General features: G+C 43.2%; 1 protein-coding gene across 12 annotated transcripts in view; it reads left to right on the top strand.

Annotated features, from left to right (window-relative positions):
- Positions 1-22991, top strand: part of KALRN (kalirin RhoGEF kinase) — a gene marked incomplete at both ends in the record, with an annotated part of 649897 nt that overhangs the window by 534322 nt on the left and 92584 nt on the right. For 7 of the 12 annotated variants that reach the window (XM_084231948.1, XM_084231949.1, XM_084231951.1 and 4 more), the window contains one exon: positions 5023-5107. The exons of the other annotated variants lie outside the window; for them this stretch is intronic. In XM_084231948.1, the coding sequence (XP_084088074.1) occupies positions 5023-5107 (85 nt within the window). Of the gene's footprint in view, positions 1-5022; positions 5108-22991 lie in introns of those variants that run through there. 12 annotated transcript variants of the gene reach the window in all.

Here is a 22991-nt window from a genome sequence, read left to right on the forward strand (position 1 = left end):
TAAATGCTTTGTCCCTTGACAGTCTTTCTTCCTGGTGAGAACCTGTTAAGTGAGTATTCAAGCTTCATATTTTTACTTGTCTCACAAACTCCCCTTTTTTTTCTGAGGAATGGGCCCCTTCCCACTCTATGAGTGTTGTGTGTTTCCAGCAATTCCTTTTCCCTAAACCTGGACACAAAGAAATGGAGAGAGGCCTGTGAATGATAATCACAGCAGTTCACGAACAGGTCCAGTTAACATGGCCCAGGTGGGCTTTGGGACTGTGGAACGTGAACTTGGCTTCCAAATATGAAAGAAAAAAAAAGAAGGAAAGTATAAGAATAGAAGTAAAGGAATAATACGGTACACCTCACAGATAATGCTTCCAGACCACTGCAATAAAGCAAGTATTGCAATAAAACGAGTCACACAGGTTTTTGGTTTCCCAGTGCATATAAAAGTTGTGTTTATATTATACTGTGGTCTATTAAGTGTGGGATACCTTGCATCTTTTAAAATCCAATATACATTCCTTACTTTTAAAATCCTTTCTTGCTAAAAATTGCTAGCCATCATCTGAGCTTTCAGAGAGTCATAATCTTTTTGCTGGAGAGGGTCTTGCCTTGATACTCATGGCTGCTGACTGATCAGGATAGTGGTTACTGAAGTCTGGGTGGCTGTGGCAATTTCTCAAAGACAACAATGAAGTTTGCTTCATTTATTGACTTCCTTTCACAAAAGATTTCTCTGCAGCAAAGGATGCTGTCTGGTAACATTTTACCCACAGTAGAACTTCTTTCAAAATTGGAGTCAATCCTCTCAACCCCTGCCTCTGCTTTATCAGTTAAAAACTTAACTGATAAACTGATATTCTTTTTTTTTTTTTTTTTTTTTATGGGCCTGTACTTTTATTCAATGGAGACTTTAAATAACTACAATTTTAAATTGTATTGTGAGAATGGGATTAAGAATTTTGTTAAATGCATTCCTAATTACTCTACCTCAGCACAACTGTTTTCTTTTTTCTGGTAACCAGACTAATGTTTCTTCACATATATATTTTGTAACTACTTACAATCAGAACATACAATTTTATATACTGCTTTCTTTTTTTTTTTTATAAATTTTATTGTTATATTCCCCATACAATTGCAGCCCCCCCATTCTGACCCCAATCCCTCCCCTCCCACCCCCGCCCCCCTAAAAGTGTCTCTGGTTCATAGTTTTTTGTTGATTTTGATTTTCACTTTCTTATAGTTATTCATTTTCCTGGTCCCTTATTTAAGTTTTCTAGATTCCTGCTATGAGTGAGACCATCCGGTATTTTTCTTTTTCTTTTTGGCTTATTTCGCTGAGCATGATCCCTTCCAGCGCCATCCATGTTGCAGCAAATTGCATGTGTTTATCTTTTTTGAATGCTGAGTAATATTCCATGGTATATATGTACCACATCTTCTTGATCCAGTCATCTATTTTTGGGCATTTGGGTTGTTTCCAAAGCTTAGCTATTGTAAACAGTGCTGCTATAAACATAGGGGTGCAGGTGTTCTTTGGAATTGATGTTTCTGTGTCCTTTGGGTAAATACCTAGGAGTGGAATTGCTGGATCATATGGAAGCTCTATGTTTAGTAGGTCCAGAAATCTCCACACAGCTTTCCACAGTGGTTGGACCAGTTTGCACTCCCACCAACAGTGCAGAAGAGTTCCTTTTTCTCCACACCCTCGCCAACATTTGTTGTTGCTAGTTTTTTTAATATGTGCCATTCTCACTGGTGTAAGATGGTATCTCATGGTAGTTTTGATTTGCATTTCCCTGATGACAAGTGATGTTGAACATTTTTTCATATGCCTGTTGGCCATTTGCATTTCCTCTTCAGAGAAGTTTCTTTTAAGCTCTTCTGCCCATTTTTTGACTGGATTATTTTCTTTGTTGTTGTTGAGTCTCATCAGCTCTTTGCAGATTTTTGTGATCAGTCCTTTATCATTAGTGTTGGGTGCAAAAATGTTCTCCCAGTTGGTGGGGTTTCTCTTTGTTTTTGTTATTGTCTCTTTTGCTGTGCAAAAGCTCTTTAATTTTGATATTCTTTTTTTTTTTTTAAAGATTTATTTATTTATTTATACAAGCACTAGGTACAGTGAGAAGCACGGGAGGGTGAGAGAATTCACCAGAGCCAGAGCGGGGAACAGAACAGGCAGAACGATGAAATACACTGCTGAGGGGAGCAGCAGGCGCTGAGGGGAGCAGCGGGCATGGCAGGAGAGGTCTGCGCGCCATGTGGGACACATGTGGGACCCTCACCCGGTGGCCGGGTATCGAACCAGTGCTGCAGAGGCTTCAGGCAGCTTCACAGCCCAGCACTCAACTGCTGCGCCACCAGGGGAGGCCCTAAACTGATGTTCTTTATCCTCTGTTGTCATTTCAGCAACCTTCACAGCATCTTCACCAGAGGTAGTTTCCATCTCAAGAAACTGCTTTCTTCACTCATCCATAAGAAGCAGTCTGTCATCTATTCATGTTTTATCATGAGATTGCCGCATTTGGTCCATCTTTAGGCTCCAACTTCTAATTCTAGTTCTCTTGCTGTTTCCCCCCATCTGCAGTTACTTTCTCCATGAAGTCTTGAACCACTCAAAGTCGTCCATGAGAGTTGGAATCAACTTCTTCCAACTCCTATTAACGTTGCTATTTTAACCTCCTTTTCCAGAGGTTTTCAATTATTTTTGCCCAACACTATCTAACGCAGCTATAGCCTTACAAAATATATTTCTTAAATCATAATACTTGCAGGTTAAATGACCCCTTGAGCCAGGGGCTACACAATGGATGTTGAGTTAGCAGACTTGAAAATAACACTCATCTTGTATGTCTCCATCATTCTTGCGTGCCCGAGTACATTGTCAGCAACAATGTTTTGAAAGGAGTCTTTTTTTCCTGAGAGGTAGGTGTCAAGAGTAGGCTTAAAATATCCAGTAAACCATGTTGTAAACAGATGTGCTGTCCTGTGGTCTTTGTTTTTCCATTTATAGAGCACAGGCAAGGTAGACCTAGAATCGTCTTTAAGAGACCTAGGATTTTCAGAATGGAAAATGAGCATTGGCTTCAGCTTAAAGTCGCCAGTGACTTTAGTTCCTTACAAGAGAGTCAGCCTGTTCTTTGAAGCTTCGAAGCTTCTCTCACTACGGATGTGCTTGATGGTGTCTTCTTCCAACAGAAGGCGTTTTATCTACATTGAAACTGGTGTTTGGTGCAGGTGCTTTCACTAATGATCTTTTGGATGAGAAACTTGCTGCTTCACCTTGAACTTTTATGTCATAGAGACAACTTCTTTCCATAAACCTCATGAATCAGCCTCTCCTAGCTTTAAACTTTTCTTCTGCAGCTTCCTCATCTGTCTCAGCCTTTGTAGATTGAAGAGATTTAGAGCCTTGCTCTGGGTTAGGCTCTGGCTTAAGAAACTGTTGTGACTGATTTCATCTTCTATGCAGACCTCTAAGCTTTCTCCATATCAGCAACGGGCTGTTTTACTTTCTTATCATTCATGTGTTCAAGGGAGCAGAGCCTTTAATTTCCTTCCAGAACCTTTCCTTTGCCTCCACAATTTGGCTAGCTGATACAAGACATCCAGCTTTTGGTCTGAGTTGGCTTGTGCATGCCTTCCTCACTTAGCTTGATCATTTCTAGATTTTGATCCAAAGTGAGAAGTGTGCAACTCTCCCCTTGAAGATCACTGGCCTTATTTCAGTATTGTTGTGTCTCAGGGAATAGGAAGGCCAAGGAGAAGGAGATAGGGGTCCCTCAGTGGAGGGATCAGAACACTCGTTATGTTTATCAGTTAGGAACACAGACATGGGCATGGTTCATGGTGCCCCCAAACAATTACAATAGTAACATCAAAGATCACAGTTCACTGTAATATACAATAAGGGCAGAAAAGTTTGAAATATTGTAAGAATTTGCAAAATGTGGCACAGAAACATGAAGTGAGCTTATGCTGTTGGAAAAATGTCTCTGGCAGACTTGCTTCACAAAGGGTTACCGCAAGCCTTCAATTTGTGGGGGAAAAACACAATATCTGCAAAGTACAATAAAATGAAGTGCGGTGAAATTAGGTATGTCTATAGGTCCACTGGGCATTGTTGAGGGTATGGTGAATGGAAGTTTTCCAACCCAAATAAGGTATTTGGAGTTTCTCTGGAGGCATGCATTCAACTGGAACTATTAAACAGCTAACAAGTGCGTCCACAGGTTTTTAACAAAGTATATTGGCACTCCTGCAACATGGGAATTCTTTTTTTTTAATGAGAAAACTGAAATTCGAAAAAGTGAAGTGACTTGTCTAAGGTCAATCAGTTAGTAAGTGGCACAACAGCTGTGCGCTTTGGCTCTGTGATTCCAAAGAAAATGCCTTTGCACCTCATTACAGATGGGGAACTGATAAAAAAATTAGAAGTGAGGCAGTATTTAGTGTTGTCAGCATTAAATAAAGAAGGGAAGGTTAAGTGAAGCTGATTTCAATATAGAAGAGGCTGCCCTTGTTCGGAGAGAATCTGTTACAGAGAAAAAGCATTACTGAGTCTTGAACCTTCTAAGTCTGCTTCTCTCCTGCAGCTTTGGCTTTATCTGGTCACTTTACTTTAAGCCAAAGTTGATTGTGGTGGCCCTTGAGGGGATGATGCTGTGCGTAGGAACCGTCTCTTTGGGGAGTGTGAATGCCCTTCCTCCCAGTGCCCACAACCAGGGGCGGCTGTTGCATAAGGCTCTGGGCCACCCTGCTGGACGGGACTCCAGCAAACAGCTGGACTTTGGAACTCCGCCCCCCTTAGGCCCTCCCTCCCCGCCGGAGCCCCTCCTCCCCAAGGTGGCTGTGGCTCCCAGAAAGTCAGAGCAGCCGCTGTAGTTAAGGGAGAGGACCAAGGACCGTGGGGAGGGAGCAAGAGAAGGAGCTGGCTCCCTGGCCGCGGCGCCGAAGTTTCTTGCCCGCTGCACCCCTGCCGGCTGCTGGCGCCCTGGGCCATGAGGGAACGCTGGGACCAAGCAGCAGCATGAAGGGCAGTAACCGGGCTTACACCCGATGTCCCTCTTTGGGGTGGCTCTTTGCTAAGTGCTGCTGTTGCTTCCCATGCAGTGGTGAGTGACTGTCGGCTTTGCGCCTTCTTTTACCCGAGACTGGGGACTAAAGAGTAGGACGGAGGGGTGGGTGGGACAGAGCTGGGGTGGGGTGGGGGGAGAAACGAGTGGGGTGAGGGGAGAGGAGGCGGGTAACAAAGGGACGAGAGATTGCTCTAAACTGCATTCCTTTCACAGTTTCCCTGGCAGTCCGCGGGCGCTCTTCTCGGGGACATTCTAGCTTGTGTGGAAGCTGCAGTTGGAAACTCAGTTATCAGTGACTTTGGCTCTCTGGCGCCAGGCTGTAGGGGGTGGGGTGCGGATGCAGGGGGGTGGGGAGAGGGCTCTCTTGCTCTGTGTGTCCCTATAGCGGCAGACTCGTGCTCCCCTGCTCTCATTTACATAAAGATCTCAGCTGCAGGATTAACAAATGACTCTGCGCTACAGGAGTGCATTTGACACTTGTCTCTACACCAGCAACTATTTTTGCCAAGTGCCAATTTTCTTTTGGGACTGGAGCCGGCTTTTCTCTTCCTGGGCGTTCGCAGGCCAGCTCTGGGTTTGCAGCTCTGGGCCAGAGCTTGGTTCATTAATTAACCAAGAACTCTCTATGTACCCAATTAGGGCTGTATTTAATTATTCTGCTAATTTTAATGTTGTTGAGGATACTTGCAGGAAGCAATTAATTTTCCCAAAATCAGCCTGCAAAACAAAAATGGTGAGAAGTATCACAGAGGAAGATTATCAATTGTGTAGCCTCTCCTGGAAAAGAAATCAGGACCTTCCTAGGCAGAGCTAGTAGATATTCCTAAGGCAGTTCCTTCCACTTTAACACTCAGACTTGGAGGGTGGGGGAAGAGAGAGTCTGTTTGTCTGCGGCTAGAAGTGAGACTAAAACCTCTCCCTTGACACTCGCCCTTTTTTCTGTTCCACCTGTCCGGCTTCTATCCTCCACCCCCATTTTCTCACTCCATCCTTGTCCCACCAAGTCCTGATGGAACTTTTCTGAGTGCCTGATGATTACGTTTTTTCTAAATAACCCTTCACCGTCATTTATGCCTCTCATGCACGGCAAGTTCCTGACAAATTCTCCATCTTAGCAGATGGAGGGCTACGAAAACGAAGTAAACCTGAAGGACGTTTCCCAAGACATTAAAGGTTACAAACTTAGCAGTAGAGTCTCTCAGTCTCTGCATTTGATTAGAACAGCGTGGAACTATGTGTGCTCTAGCTCTGAAAGTCAGCACTCAGATGGTAGACTCTTAGGGAACGAGGGGCCCTCACAAAAATCCAAGCATAGATTAGAACAGTGAGAACTGGGAATTGAAAGAAGGGGGGATTTATTAAAAAGGAGACAAAATAGGAAAGGGAATCTGAGGGGGTGGGTTTACTCTGAAGCCTGTGCCCCTTTCATTGTGAAGGGTTTTCAAGCAAGATTTCTTCAGCGTCCATTTCCTGTCAAAAAGCAGAATGCAGGGACTAGGGTGGTGCTTATCTAAAGTCCAGGCAGCTGCCGCCTTGAGTCCAGATGTGTGGCTGTCCCAGCTTCCCTACAGAGTAATTCTCCTGGGGTCTCTGGGCTTTTGCTTTGTTTGTGAATTGCCCTGGCGCTTCTCTCTGTTCCAGCATCTAGGAGGGGGTGAGAGTTGTTTGGAGCTCCTGCTGGGCCCCTCCTGGGCCCCTCTGCCTGTGGGACTGGGAAAGCCAGGGCTGTAGGCTCTGTGGCTTGGAGAGGGGGCGTGAGAGAGTGGGACTTGCAGGAGCCCAAGCTGGAAGAAACTATGGACTCTCCAATGAAAATTGAGGGGAGCAGAAGACAGCTCAAAGGGGAAAGGAAGGCAAAACAAATATGGGTGCCTTGTCACCTTCTGCTTTACTCCTTACTCTTTCCTAGATAACATGTGAAGAGGGAAAACTGGGGCTCCAATGAGGAAGATGATGGTGGAGGTGAATTAGCCACCCTTCAGAAAACTGATCACACTAGGCAGGGAAATAGTGTCTGAGATGTTGGGGCACTGCCTGTGGGACTCCTCAGTTTGGCTCAAACAGAAAGGAGAGATCTAATCTAAGTCTCCACCCAGCCTATAGTTACCTGTTTGGAAGCAGATTAAAAAGATAAGGTCAGGCAGGGTCTGGGCTAAGGGGTGGCAGGTGCCATATCTGGCTGTGAAGGTGGCAAGAACAAGCCCCTGAAGCAGGCCAAGGAGATGGAAGAGGAAGATAAGGCATTCAGGGAGAAACAGAAAGAAACCAGCACTAAAAGACTGTGGGGAAAGGCCCCCTGGCCATAGATAGAATTTAAAAATCTGGCAAAAAGGGGCCTCCCTAGTGGCGCATGCAATTGAGCGCAGCACTGTGAAGCTGTCCGCAGCCTCTGCAGCGTGGGTTTGATCCCCGCCTGCTGGTGAGGGTCCCACATGGTGCAGCAGACCTCTCCTGCCGCGCCTGCTGCTCCCCTCAGCAGTGTATTTCAGTCATTCTGCCTGTTCTGTTCCCGCTCTGTCTCTGGTGAATCCTCTCACCCTCCCATGCATCTGGCCTGTACCCCAGTTCTTGTATAAAAAAAAATCTTTAAAAAAAAATCTGGCAAAAAGATATTCCTTGTGCCTGAAACAACGGTGATTTTTAATTCCATTCCTGTTTAAACTTCTGGATTCCCTGCCATAAGATTCTTTGCCTCCAATAGCTAAATGAGGTATCTTGGAGTCTTATACTGAGCCTAAATACATGGGCCAGAGCCCCAAAACTTTAAGGGAAGAAACTTCCCAGTTGGAACACCAGGGCTTAGGGAACAGTGTGAGAGGCAGATTGGAATAGAGGGCAGCTCACTGGGGGTGATTTGCCTCCCTATTCAGTCAAACCAGTTTCTGTTATTACAGACCTAACTCTTTTAATTTTTCTTTTAATTTTTTTGAAGATTTATTTATTTATGCATACAAGAACTGGGGTGTAAGCCAGAGGTAGGGGTGTGTGTGAGAGGATTCACCAGAGACGGAGTGGGACGCAGAACAGGCAGATCGACTGAAATACACTGCTGAGGGGAGCAACGGGTGAGTCAGGAGGGGTCTGCCGTGCCATGTGGGTTGCTTTCTGGCCAGCTGCAGTAGCTGGCGATAGCACTGTCTTTAACCCCTGTGCACCAGAGAGGCCCCCTGTTTCTTCTTTTAAATAAAGGCAGCTGGTTAATTGGTCTCTATCTCCAGCAAGAACTAACTCTGGTAATGCTCCAGTAGCTGGATTCTAAGGCTAAAGGGTGGGAATCTACTACTATGGTTCCCATGTCAAGGGACCTACACTGGCTTCGGTCACCTCCTTCTGTAGTCTGTGGAAAAAGACAAAAGGAAAAAGCAAGAGGAAGTGACATGTCTGGTTATTTTTTCTTCAAAGCTAAGTGAGGCATCCTAGACTTTCTCTGGTGAATCCTAAGCAGTTGTAATTGTTACAGCTGGGTAAGAATCAAGGATTAGTGACAGGACCTGTGTGGCCTTTCAATATCTTATTTTAGAAAAAAGAGGGATGAAGTTCGTTGAGCTTGTCTTTTGATTCAGAAAAGTGAGGAAGGCTGCAACATGTTTTTCTCTTCCAGTTTTTATTTCTAGTAAGTTTGGGTAGGGAAAAGGAGTTTGAAGAAAGATGATCTTTCTTCCCTACCTTGAAATTGGTGTTAAAGGGCAGAAAAACTAAAATTCAAGCTTAAGATGGAAATAGCGATCAGGTGAGAAGGGGAAAGACAGTAAAAACATTTATCACTGCCTTTTGGGAAGTGAAAAATAGCCAAATGTGAAATAATGGCATGTGTGTGTCTGGAGGGTGATTAATCATTGATATCACACTCTGTGGGGAGTTTCAGAATTGCTTTGGCAACTTAGATTTTAAGGCTGAAGATGTGGGTCAGCTCTGCATTCTTCCTTAATTACCTCGAAATTTAAAAGGCAACCTGTTTCAAATTGACAAACAGGGTTTCACATCATTTGGGGGTAACTAAGTTAGGGGTTACAGACTGGAATTTATGACTTCTTGGATCATGGAGCCTAGAGACCTTTCTGACCTTGCTAGGCAGAAGCCAGTTTTAGAACCTTTAATTTTCTAGTCAACTTGTAATTAACTTTGGGTATGTGGACAACATTCCCTTCTTGGAAACCTTTCCTGATTGCTATCCTCTGTTTCCCACAGTGTGCATAGGTTTTCTTTATACTTGCTTATTGCCGTATCCAGGTCCTGTGCCATTGTGTCTTCCCATTTCAATGGGACACATGCCCGATTCAGGAGTCTGAGTATCTCACAGGTAAAAAGAAGCCTGAACCAGCTGGAGGACAGCGGGGGAGAGGTGCTGGGGTCACATTCCTATGGCTCTGTCACCACCTGGGCAGGTTGAGTTCCAACTTGACGCTGACATCAGGGGGTTTGGGTAAGGGTTTTGAGAGCTCACAGGGCATCCCCACTCAACCTTTTCTATAATTTCTTTGTTTCCATACCTTTTCCCAGAATCGCTTAGCAGAAACCTCTGACTCCAAGTGAATGTCTCTTCTTTGGCTTGTAAACTGATACAGCTCATTTTATAAACTGAATTTAATGAGTGAGTCCATGACACCAAGTTCCCTTAGAAAGGTGTTGGTAACCTCAATGAGGAACCCTTGTGATATTCACTATTGTTTACTTAATTCATCGTAATATACATATACATACTACTCCAGGAAGTGCCTTTACCCTGAGGAACATTGTAGGGTCAGGAATGGACACGGAGCAGGTTTTTCTAGGATCCAGCAGACTGGGTAAAGGAGGAGTCAGAATCCTCAGTGGTTTTGCAGGTTTTTATTGGGGTTTATCAGGCATATGGCAGGCAGGGGTGCTGGAGGGCCAGGAGGCTGGCGGTCGTCCCAGCTCCCAGCAAACCCTCACTCTATCTGGGCTCTCTGGCGTTGTCTCTGCTTCTCGGCTTCTACTGGTGTCCCCGTGACGCCGCCCTTAAAAGCACAGTCTTAGCGCAGGTGTACCCACTTCAGGTGCCCGCCATCAGGCATGCATTCAGGATCACGGGGTTCCCTCATCTATCCTGATGGCGGGAGGGCAGAAAAGCCTGACATTTTTCCTTACCCTACAAACATAAACATACTATTTAGCATATATGTTTTGCTAATGTTAGGCGAAAAAGGATGTCCTAAAGCCAATTCCATACAGGCTTTGTGGACTCCTCCCTCAGGTTCCAGCCACCTTCCCTTTGGTGGTGATGGGATTTGTAGTTCCCAGTGTCTAGATGGCTTTGGCCTGGGGTGGGGGTGGAGTCCACAAAGCCTGTATGGAATTAGCTTTAGGACATCCTTTTTCCCCTAACAATTTTGATATATTTGCTGTCTTGTTTTGACTAATGCTCCAGATTTTTTTTTCTTTTGGTTTGGATAATGGACTATTTTCCAGTAATGGAAAACTGTCATACTGGACATTCATGGACAATGCTACTGACTAATTGTTGCTTCTCTTACACACATTGTAACCCTAAAAAAAGACTGTCTCCTAACACTACATCCTGAGATCTGTGCCACCATAGATATGGTGGAATAAAAATTAAAAGGGGGAATTTTAACAGGGTGGTCCCCAGGAAAGGGGGAGTTTCCAGGTTCCCTGCCCCACCCAAGGGAGGGTGGAGCTAAGCAGGGAGAGAAGAAGCTGCAGAGGAGACTAAGGAAGGAAGCAGGATGGAGCCTGAAGGAGACCTGGAGGAGGTGCATGGAGCCTAGAGACACGTGAAGAAACTGCGCTTGTCTTTTGGTCGTGGACTGGGTGACACAGATGTGGGTGAGAGACCCGAGGGGAGGGGACAATGGCAGCTTTTATCTTGATGTTGATTTTGCTCTTTTCCTTCCGGGCTTGTCTGGTTGTTTCTGACCCTTTTCTGTGGGTCCCCACTGGAAGATGCTTTAGACTTGTGGCAGGCTTTGGGGCCTTGCTCTGGGCTGATCCCATATGGATGGACTTTTACCCACGAGGGGACGGGTAACTTTGGGTGCTTCATTTAGAAACTAGATTCTTTGCCTTTCCTATATTGTTTCCTAGTTTTATTAAAGTTCCTTCCCATTAAAGTCTCATATGTTTTGTGTTGATGCGGTGGATGGCAGAACCCTATATAGAATAGGCAGGTTTGCGGGGTTTGGGCTGCCCCTCTCCCTGTCCTGTAACACTAATAGATCTTTTTAATGATCTCTGCCTCCCAGGGATATACCCTAACCTAAATGGAATTACCACACATAAATACTGTTCCCATCCTAAAGCCTTTGCTCTTCTTCCCATACTTGATTCTCTGACTGGTGAATAATAACAAGAATATCTATTGCCTTGATAACAGCACTGAGTGCCGCTCAGTGCCATACTCTCCCATTTCTACTAGGCTACCATCCGGCCACTAGTCTGTGTTAGTGTTTAGCCTAGTAGAAATGGAGGTGTGTGCATTTGGTGAGTGAGGTAGAGATTGGAAACTGAAACCAAGTGCCCCTCCAGCTGTGAGTCCAGCAAGTACTAGTAAAGCTGTAGGCAAGTCACCCCAGTGGTCCTGTAACAGGGTGGTCCCCAGGAAAGGGGGAGGTTCCCTGCCCCACCCAAGGGAGGGTGGAGCTGAGCAGGAAGAGGAGAAGCTGGAGAAGAGACTGAGGAAGGAAGCAGGATGGAGCCAGGAGACCTGGAGGAGGCGCCTGGAGCCTAGAGACATGTGAAGAAACTGAGCTTGTCTTTTGGTTGTGGACTGGGTGACACAGATGTGGGTGAGACCCGTGGAGAGGTGACAATGGCAGCTTTTATCTTGATGTTGATTTTGCTCCTTTCCTTCCGGGCTTGTCTGGTTGTTTCTGACCCTTTGCTGTGGGTCCCCACTGGAAGATGTTTTAGACTTGTGGCAGGCTTTGGGGCCTTGTTCTGGGCCAATCCCATTTGGATGGACTTTTACCCACGAGGGGACGGGTAACTTTGGGTGCTTCATTTAGAAACTAGACTCTTTGCCTTATCTGTATTGTTTCCTAGTTTTTATTAAAGTTCCTTCCCATTAAAGTGTCATATGTTTTGTGTTGATGCGGCGGATGGCAGAACCCTATATAGAATAGGCAGGTTTGCGGGGTTTGTGCTGCCCCTCTCCCTGTCCTATAACAGTCCCAGGGCTCCAGGTTGGTTAAGTCCCAACTTTGGATGAAAAGATTAAAAACTCAGTCTTTATATTGTTATGCAAAATCATTTAAAAGTAAAAACAACAAGGAATGACCATCAGGGACTCCATTCAGAGTACAGACAGTGTTGTGCGCATACCTCACTGCAGAGGACTGTTGCTGGTGTTCTATTTTGGGATATTCCTCTTGAGAATCTTGATGCTATTCTCTTACGCCTTAAAAATATTCCCTTTTGAAGTATTGCTCCTCTTTCGATGAGTGAGTGGCTACATAGTCTGCCCTCTTCTTCCAACCAAACCCCAGGCTTGTCCTGAAGGAGGACCCTAGAAAGAGCAGACTGCCATGTTTCTGCCTCTCCAGAGCAGCTTGTGCACCCCGTTCTTAGGAAAGTCTGCTCCTGTTTTCTCTCTGGCTCAATTTAATTCAGAATTTCTCCCTTGCTTTCTTGTCTCTCTTCTTGAAGCATATCCTTTCAGGTAGAAATGAATCAATGAAATGCATTCCTATCGTTCTATCTTGAACAACTCTGGATTTTATGTAACACACAGTGTTTTTCATTCATTTCACAAGTGTTTACATGCTGACTGCTCACCTGGAGAAGAATGGATGGAGATCAGAGTAGCGCTGACCCCTTTGGGCTGTTATAAGGATTATTTAATATACTTATAGGATGCAACAAAGCACAGGGCATACAGCATGCTTTTGAAAGTTTAGCTACTGATAAGAACTGTAATTGTAACACTTGACAAAGACCCCCCATGCTCTGGAAACTCCCAACCAAAAGTGTGTGGCTCTACCTATTGTAAATCTAAGTTCCTTTGCCATGTCAGTCGGACTGGCTCAAACCATTGTCAGCCGTTCCTCAAGGCTGACATAATTCACTATGAGGGAAGAAAGCTTGTGATCTAGATGCATGCTGGGGATTTCCTTTTTTTTTTTAATTAAACCAATTTGTCCAGTCATCTATTTTTGGGCATTTGGGTTATTTCTATAGCTTAGCTATTGTAAACAGTGCTTCTATAAACATAGGGGTGCAGATGCCCTTTTGAATTAATGTTTCTGTGTCCTTTGGGTAAATACCTAGGAGTGGAATTGCTGGATCATGTGGAAACTCTATATTAAGCAGACTGAGGAATCTCCATACAGCTTTCCATAGTGGTTGGACCAGTTTGCACTCCCACCAGCAGTGCAGGAGAGTTCCTTTTTCACCACATCCTCGCCAACATTTGTTGTTGCTAGTTTTTTTAATATGTGCCATTCTCAAAAACGAAAAATGATGATGTAAGAATTATACAAAATAAAATATATTAAACATTAAAATAAATAAATAAATAAAACCAATTTGAAAATGCACAGTAATGTTGATATTAGAACCTTAAGCATCCTGAGTTTTTCTTCTTTGAGGAGAAACATAAGGTGCAAGAATTGGAGCATAGCTACCCCAGTTTGAAGTTTGAATCCTGAGAACTTACATTATATTAAAATGCATCACTTCTTGCCTGCCCCTTGCTTGGACTAACCATCTAAAGAGAGATAATTTCTGTTACCTTCGGACAGCATTATTCAACATCCTTTATGCACAAAGCTTTACTGGTTCTTTTTCAGGCCTTTTTTTTTTTTTTTTAAGATTTATTTACTTATGCATACAAGAATTGGGGTAGGGGCCAGAGATGGGAGTGGGGGCAGTGAGAGGATCACCAGAGACAGAGTGGGAAACAGAACAGGCAGACTGACTGAAATACACAGCTGAGGGGAGCAGAGGGCAGGACAGGAGAGGTCTTTCTTGCTGCACCATGTGGGTAGCACCCTGGCTGCCAGGGATCGAACTCATGCTGCAGAGGCTATGGACAGCTTCATAGTGCTATGCTTACCCCCTTGCACCATGAGGGAGGCCCCAGGCTGTTTTTGCCTAGATAAAAGTCATAACCTGCTGCCTGCAGTAGCCCCAAGTTGCTGACATTTCTCTTAGCCTTGGCCAGTGTCTTCCGTGTTTCGTGTAAATGTGGGACAGTAGGCAATTGACTCCCCTGCTTAGTCTACTCAGTGATGAATGGAGAGCATCTTTGAAGTCTGGCAGAGCTTTCTGTGTTGTCCTTCCTGGAAGGAGGGGAGCTCTGGTTACATATGCAAGGCAACTAGAAGCCGGCCAGGTGGACTTTAGCAAGGTAAAGGAGCTAAGATCAGAGTTACAGAACAGGTTGCTCCACATTCTTGCCTTCTTAGTGACCACAGTGAGGAAATTGTCAATGGGAAGGGAAGGAAACCCCTTCTGCCACAGGTTGAAACAGTACCTTGTAAAACATTTCTGTTCTCAGGTATCTGCTCTTCCCTGGGGCAGGATCAGTTATAGGCACACGTTTGTTCTCTTACGGCACCTGTTAGCACCTATGTATAAGAATGCTTTCAGGGCATTCCCAGTTTCTGCCCTTCCACCATTAGAGTCTCCTTATTGTTCTCCAAGAGATGGATGTGTTGCCTTTTCCAATCCAAAGGGGAACCAGTCCCATTTTTAGAAGGACTACAAACGTGCCCCTTCCGCACAGTTTTGGGATCTCTGTCTACACCTGTGTGCTGCCTCCTTCTTTATACTCTCTACTTAAAGCATAAACTCTCAGTGTGGTCCCTGAGGAACATGTTAGAAATGCTGATTCTCAGCCCCATGACTCAGAAACTCTGGGATGGGACCCAGAGTCAGTGTTTGACAAGCCCTTCAGGTGGTTCCGGTGCACACCCAAGGTGAGAACCACTGACTCAGTGCTGCTGACTTAGAGGGAAAGGCATGTTTCCTCTTAGGTTCCTCCTTTTTCTCATTTTTGGTTTGTTCTTTTTCTTCTATCTGCCCTCCCACCCATCTTCCTCCTCGCTCCCCAGCTCCAGCACAAGTACCCTATACAGAAGGCTTCCTGTTCCCCTAGGAATTACTGTTTGGCGAAGTGGCAGAGGCCCCTTCACCAGTCATTTTCACTTGCCAGGATGAGGTAGAAATTAGAAATCACCTACACACATCCCCCAGGGCCCAGTAAGGGAAGCTGTGGCATTCTTTTTCCCATTTAAGATTCCTATGCTTTTGTTTTGTTTTCATTATTACTCCTAAAGCCAACTATGCTCACTATAGAAAAAAAAAATTAGGCAAACTCAAAGACCATGAATCACAACTTGTATAGTATATCCTAACCACCTATAAATAACTACCACTTAACCCACTTAATGTATCCTTTTTTCCTGTGTTTACTCCCTTTTAAAATAAATGGGTTCATAGTTTATATGCTGTTTTACAACTTGCTTTCGCTTAATTTTCTGCACATATTCCCATATAGATATATTTCCAGGATATTTTTTAGTGGCTGCAAATTGCTTCATTGCAGATAAGACTTGAACTTGACAATTGTTAGAATTGATTTAATATAGTGACGAAGGTTTTGGTGGAAGGGAGTGAGGAAGAGCTAATTGTTAAAAATAGGTCTTTCCAGAATCAGACTATATAGACAGACTGATTCTTGTCTTGGGGTTTACAGATCTCCACTCCCTGCATCCCAGCTTTCCTTTCTGCAGGATGTATGATTTCCCCCAAGAGAGATATGGTTCACTTCTTCCTCCCGGGTGTCATACGCTCTGTGACCAGCATGCTCTGTGACATCCTTTTCTTCCTTATGTGGTATTAGGAATTTTCTCACTCTTGAGTCTCCTAATTGTATAGCTGCTTTCAAGCTGAGGGGGTTTTTCTTTTTCTTTTTCTTTTCTTGAGACATACCTCTGGAGATAGGTTTTTAATTATTGAAACTGGGAAAGACAGTCTTGATTAAATTCTTCTACCTAGCAAAATCCTGCATAAACATTGGGAAAGCATTTGAAAATATAGATAAATGAAAGCAAGATTCCATTATTTAGAGGTAATCATGTTAACATTTTAAAAATCTCATTTTGATCTTTTTTTTCATGTGTGTATTTCTTCCCACTATAGTAGTATTATAATTTTTTTTTCACATAAGGTATTGAACAACTTCTATCATGTATTTTGTGTATGCATTCACTTCAGTGCACAGAGGGACTGTTAAATATTTAGGATGTTGACAATGGTAGGATTTTGAGAGCCACTGGTAGCTTAAGATCAGCCTTCGTGGGAGTATTTATACTGGGGAAGTCATCAGACACCGCAAATCAAGGCTTTTTTTTTTTATTCAGGGAGCTAGATTACCAGCAGATCACTAAATGCACATTTTCTCATGTGTAATGTTGGTTTGTTTGTACTTTCACTCTCCCTATTTTAGGTTGTTTCTAATCTTTGCTATTATAATGACCATTCTGATAGTTAAGACTTGGCACATACCCATAATTACTTCCTTAGGCTAAATCCCTAGAAATTTTGAGTTCCACAGTGAAAGAATATCCAGAATTACAAGCGTCATTTGCTGGTAGTTACACCCCAGTTTCATACCCTTTGAAGGGAATGTTATACTCTTTCTTTTTGTTTTGAGAGGGTTTATGAGCTACATCCTCTGGGACAAGGAATTTCATGTCTCTTCTGTTGTTTACTTCTGTTTACATTTTCTGAATTAACTTAATTCTTTTTATATAAGGAAATACTCTAGCTGAAAGTATAATAAATTAGCGCCTTTGATTCTTAGGCTATGACTGATATTCAGAGTGTAATTATAGTTTGTGGCTGTTCTGGAGATGATTAAGAGCTGAGGCTTTAGATCCAGGGAGAGTTTGAATCTGAACTTTGCTACTTGCTAACCTTGTGCAAGTTACATAAAGCTTTGCCTCAGTTTCCTCATCTGGAAAATGAAGATAAACATGAAATCTAGTCATGGATTTTTGTAAGGCTTAGATGGATTGCCATATGTCAATCACTTAGAATTTCTAGATAAGTGTTAGATTATTATTAGCTTTAATGAATACATAGTCTCTGTGACTTTTGCCAACTGTCACATTCAAATGATTTCCTTAGCTCTTAATCATAAAGGAAATTAAATTCAGCTTTTTTTTTTATCAACCTCCAGGTATTTGAGTATCATGTAGTAAATATCTGATTAGCGACCATAGATAATTTTAAGATCTTTAAGATATTTCCATGGCCCCAAGGGTCTTATAGTGCAACAGAACTATTATACACAAATTTGAACTGAAAAAAAAATGATAGAAAAAAGAAAGGAGGAGGAAATAGATGCTAAAGGCAAAAAGAAAAAGGATGCTTCAAGATTCTGCCTGATGGCTGACCAAAATAATTCTGCAGAAGCTGATGGGAGCACAGCGGCCTAAAATGATATGGGAGGACTTCTCAGGAGATGTAACGTTCTCTCTGAGCCCAAAAGACTTGCACTAGATTTCTCTTGGACAGAGCTATCTCAGAGCTTACAGTCTATGATGCATTCATGTGCCAGATTAGGAATTTTTCAATTCTGAATGCTTTCACCCCATTCCAGGTCCAGTCCTAGACCACCTGCCCCCACCCCCCAGTCCTCTCCATAATTCCAGGAGAATGATGGGCTCTCTGGTGCTTCAAGATGCCCACAGGCCTGCTCAACTTTAATGTTCAAGAGAAGCAGTTACCTTTTCCTTTCTGAGTAGCGCAGTTTGTGAGAGAACAAACAGGATTAAATTGTGAATTCTCCTAGAGCTCAGGTTAGCCAAGTTTGGGGAACATAATGAGAGAAAATCCTGAGAAGAAAAATAAACAAGAAGAGAGTAGCAGTGTGCCCCATCTCCCAATGGGCTGACCCCTCCACCAACATACTACACTCCAGTCCTGCTTCTCTACACGACACGAACTTTGCTAGCCCATGTGCCCCCAGTGCCTAAGGTTACAGTGGGGCTGCTGACAGAGTGAGGGAGTCTGCTGCTCTGATTTGGGGGCTGAAATCTAGAGGAGACATTCCTAGGTGGGTACGTGGAGTTCCTAGTTGAGCTCAGGCGATTTTCATGTTGTCATTTAGCTGAATGGTATTTGAGTGTTCAGTGTATCTTTCTGAGCAAAATGCTTCATCCTCATTTTTGTCTCCATCACTGAGTGCCTGAGTGAGAGACATTCTGTACAGGGCATGGAGACCATGTCCCTATTTGTCTAAGAAAAGCTGTATGTGTAGCATGGCTTGACTCTGTGGCATAATAGACCACTAGAATTTAACACTTCTCAGATCATACATTCCAAGTTTATCCATGACAAGAGCACTTTTAAAAAGAGATGTGACTTGCCTGAGGCTCACTTGCTAATTAGTAAAATGATATCATCCTTTCTGTAGCATATGCTTGTATCTTTCTGGAGGAGAGAGTGAGATGAAGTGTCGTTCTGCCCTTTTGTTTGGTAGGATGGAGAGAGCAGAAGCACTGAATCAAGTCATAGGAGACACCCAGATGTTTGAAGGAATGTAGAGGATCAGAGACTCAAGTGAATAGAAATCACTCTCAGGTTCCCAGAGCTGTATCCTAATTATGTGCTTTAGATTTGTTCCTATGGAAATCTCCCCCTCAATGGCCACTTGCATCTGGTATTTCTAAATGTCTGGAGAAATTCTGGGGGAGCTTTACCATTATGGGCTATTGCGTTGTATTTTATTGAACAGAGCTATCCTAGAGCTCATAGTCCAAGGTTCATCTGAAATCATAGCTGGGTTCCCAAAACCTAGAGTTGAGGAATAGGCCAGCTGGTCCTAATGATCAGGGTTAGCCCTGTTGGCCTGGAGTCTCATAGCAAGGCCAGCCAGCACTGGAAAGTTTCTTGAGATCACTCAATGGGCTTTCCTGTGACCTTCCAGATCATATGGAATGTCAAGGTTGTTCTGAATTCAGAGCTGAATAGCCAGTGTGCTCCTATCTAATCAGGCTTTCATGAAAACCTTCCAGTTAACCCAGAGAGTTAACTGAAAGGCTGCCCCAGTATTCCAGAGGCCTTACCCAGGGCCTCCTGGCTCTGACTTTCCCAGGACTTGGGTATACTCAGAAATCACAACCAATGAACAAAATGGACACGACACTGCCTTCATAGATTTATAATTTAAAGGGAGTAGCGTGTACGAGTGTGCGCGCGCACACACACACACACAGATTTTCTTCATTCTCAAAATATGCTGTGAGAGGAGCATAATATGGTAGTAGAGGAGCAACTTAGAATGGAAGAATTGACATAGGTACCAAAAGTCCTTTTACTACCATTCTTCTGGCCCCCAACTATATATCATTTGCATTCTAGACCAAGTTTGAAGTAGATTGTAAAAGAAGCTTTAATCTGTGTAGCTTTATGGAGTTCACATCTTTGGTTCCTTGCCCAAAGCTGGCTTGCTTCAAGAACTCACATGCCATTCTTTGGCCCACAAGCATCTGAGGTGCCTGTACTATGTCCACAGGGTGCCTGTACTGTGTCCTGAATCCCTGTGGCACTGTTGTACTCCTACATATTTTGACACTGGGACACAAGGCCTGATTCCCACTCATTTGGTCTTTCCCACCTGACTTTAGTTGCTGCTGTGAGACACGCCATCCACAGCAGCCCCCTGTGGTGACGTGCCACTAATTGTGCTCATGACAGCTTCAGCTGAGACTGAGCAACCCTTTCCTGGCTGTGTTGCAGACTTGGCTCTTAAAAAAAAGAAAAACCTCAATCACCGACCTCTGAGTTCTTTTCCAATTCCTACTCCACAAAGAGATTTTAAAACACAGACAATCCTATTCGTTTACTTGTAGTGTGCATGAAAACAGGAGAAAACTTTGATACACTTTTGAGGGTTTTTTGTTCTTTTTCTTTTTTTCTTCTTAAGGCTTTCTAATTTTTAAGGTCTAGGATTTTTTGAGCTTTGGTTTGGAAATTCTACCCCTTCCCAATTTAACTGACAGTCCAATCACCAAGTACTGGTTCCGTTTTGGAGTGTTAGCAATCACTTCTACCAGAAAATCTACGGATCTCCTCATAGATATTCTCTGAGAAACAGCCAGTTTCCCAGCTCCTTCCCAGTGAGGTGGTCAAGTCTAAATTTAACTGTGACCTTCTGCCAGTATAGGCAAGCTAGGGCTGCAAGAACAAAGCCAGAACTGGACTGTTCTTGGGAGTATGTGTGCAGAGGAGTTAGACGAGAAAGTGGGTAAGGCTTCCCAAAAGCTAGATCAGCCCTGAGGGAGCAAGAGGAGTTCAGGATGGGGAGAAGTGTAATCATCCCATGTGACTATTAGGAGTTTATCCTGGCGTGGCTGGTCCCTTGGAGAAAGTTAGCTAAATTCTCCGTTAATTCCTCCCTCTGTAAAATATAAATGATGTAACTCACCTGCATTTATAGTTACCATGACTTCCTGCCAAACATTATACCACAGTTATATGCTCGTTCTCGTCTCCTAGTGACAAGTCACCAGTCCCAGTTCATTAATTACCATCTGCACATTGTGTTGTATAGATTCCAGTCCTCACTTGATTGTCTGACTTGCTACATTGTTTCATTCATATATTGTTCTGTGTCAGTGAATACATATCTCAGGGCAGAGTCTTTAATTCTGTTGGTGGCTAACTTTGCATATTTTTATACTAAAAATGTACAGACACAAAACAATTAAACTAGTTCGTAAAATTTCCTCTAATTTGTTTCTATAGTCATGACTAACACCCTCCAGCATGAAATCCATACATGTATATGTGACGTTATATATTTATGTGACATTTTTAAGTGGCAGCAGATTATTACTCAAGTAAGACAATCTTTATTTTTCTGTTTGCTCCCTAATAGTTCAGAAATCATCTAGAGGCAGGTTTGGAAAAGTTGTCTTGAGCATATATGTCTTTTCAAAGTGCCCTAGCTTGCTGTTGAGAGGAGAGCCAGGACATAAAATGTCCGGAGTTGTTTCTAGCACTCTTTGAAAATGCCCAGATTAATATCACAAACAGAGAAGAGAACATGGGTTAGCTGGCTCTCCTGTGCTCATCTTTCATTCCCTTTAAGTAAACTAGAGGGATTTTGTCGGCAATTATCTTCTTAACTCAGGATTCTAAGAGAAGAGCATGGATTAGGGTACAACAGAGTTCCCATCCTTACATTTTAGCATTAAGTGTGTGCATTGGTCTAGCTACTTCTTTATATCAATTTCTTCCTCCGCATATACTCATGCCCCACATAACAATGTTTCAGTCAGTAACACACTACATGTATGACGGTAGTCCCTACATACAGTCCAGGTGTGTAGTAGCCTATACCATGTTGGCTTTGGAAGTACTCACTGTAATGTTTGCTCAGTGACAGAATTGCCTAATGATGCAATTCGCAGAACATAGCCCCATTGCTAAGTGACACATGACTGTATTTGGAAAATTATGGGCATCTTCCCTAGGGTGTTTGTGAGGGTTCAAATAAAAAAGGTGTGGAGGGTTGCCTATCACTTGATATAGATCCTGGCTTCCTGATGCGTAGAATGCGGTCAATAAACACTGGCTATAAACAATATATATTCTTTCTCTATATCAGATATTTCTCTGACTTATAGGGCAGTAGTTATAGATGAGCCACTAAGTGGGATTGGAAATCAGTAAATATTTTTCAAAGATTTTTGAAAATAAAACTTGTAACTTAGGACTCTAATTACTGGCTTTTTGTCCAATTATTGGTCCCTAGAAGTATCCCTGTTTAAAATAAATTGCTGATCTGGTGGATTCCAAGGCCGATTCAAGTTGACAAATTTTATTAAGAAAGTGATCAAAGGTCTCCTCTATGCTTAGAAGCCAATATGTTGGGGTTTTAAGAAGTTCTTCAGATCACTCCCAAAGACCTTTGTTAGTTTAGTTTACACCATTATCCTGTAGTTATCCAAAGCTGATCATTGTGGTTGTGCTCCTTTAATTACTGTGGCTATCTGCTGTGCTCTGGCAAATATCAGATGTGCCACTTATGACTCAGAAATTTCTATCCTGTCATCAGTAACCAATCAGATCTCCTTATTTCCAGTAGCCGCATTTATCACTTTCAAACAAAACAAAAAACTTGACATTTTGGGTAGATGTATTATTGATTAGATTAGATTAGATTACTTTTTTTTTTAAGATTTATTTATGCATACAAGAACTGGGGTACAGGCCAGAGGTGTGGGGGGTGAGAGGATTCTTTATAGACAGAGTGGGGAACAGAACAGGCAGATCGACTGAAATACACTGCTGAGGGGAGCAGCGGGCAAGTCAGGAGAGGTCTACTATACCATGTGGGTAGCTCCCTGCCCGGGGATTGAACTCGTGCTGCGGTGGCTACTGATAGCTTCATAGGTTGTATCTTAACCCCTTACGCCACCAGGGAGGCCCTAGATTAGATTACTTTTTACAACCATGAAACTCAGTTATAGACCTTCATGTTCAGTGGGAAGGCAGAAGTTAAAAGTCCCTAAAATTGACTCTCTTTGGATCTGTCCACACTGAGTCTGGTCATGTGCCCATCCTTAATCCCTTTGGACCAGGAAATAAAATATCTGATTATTTTAGAACCCACTCTGAGGGTAGAGATTGAGCAGGGACAGATTATAAAACTGGGAATTTGGGGTGCCCTTTTGAAGGGGAAAGAAAAAAATGGTGGCAGCCAGCTGGTGATTTGTGGGTCCTTTAGGTTAAAAGAGAAACTACAGTGAATTTAAGGACAATTGACTATTGTAAATGCCTGTTCTGTTGTACATGCTTAGAAGGGTCAATCAGACAAGAAGGCAAGACCCATTGAAGAACTGACAATGGAATTGGTCAGCACAGGGTCAGAAGGGATATTCTTCATCTAAGAAGTTAGCCAGAGAAATAGCAAGAAGGACAC

The sequence above is a fragment of the Talpa europaea genome (assembly GCF_964194135.1).
Source record: "Talpa europaea genome assembly, chromosome: 4".
Lineage (NCBI taxonomy): Eukaryota > Metazoa > Chordata > Mammalia > Eulipotyphla > Talpidae > Talpa > Talpa europaea.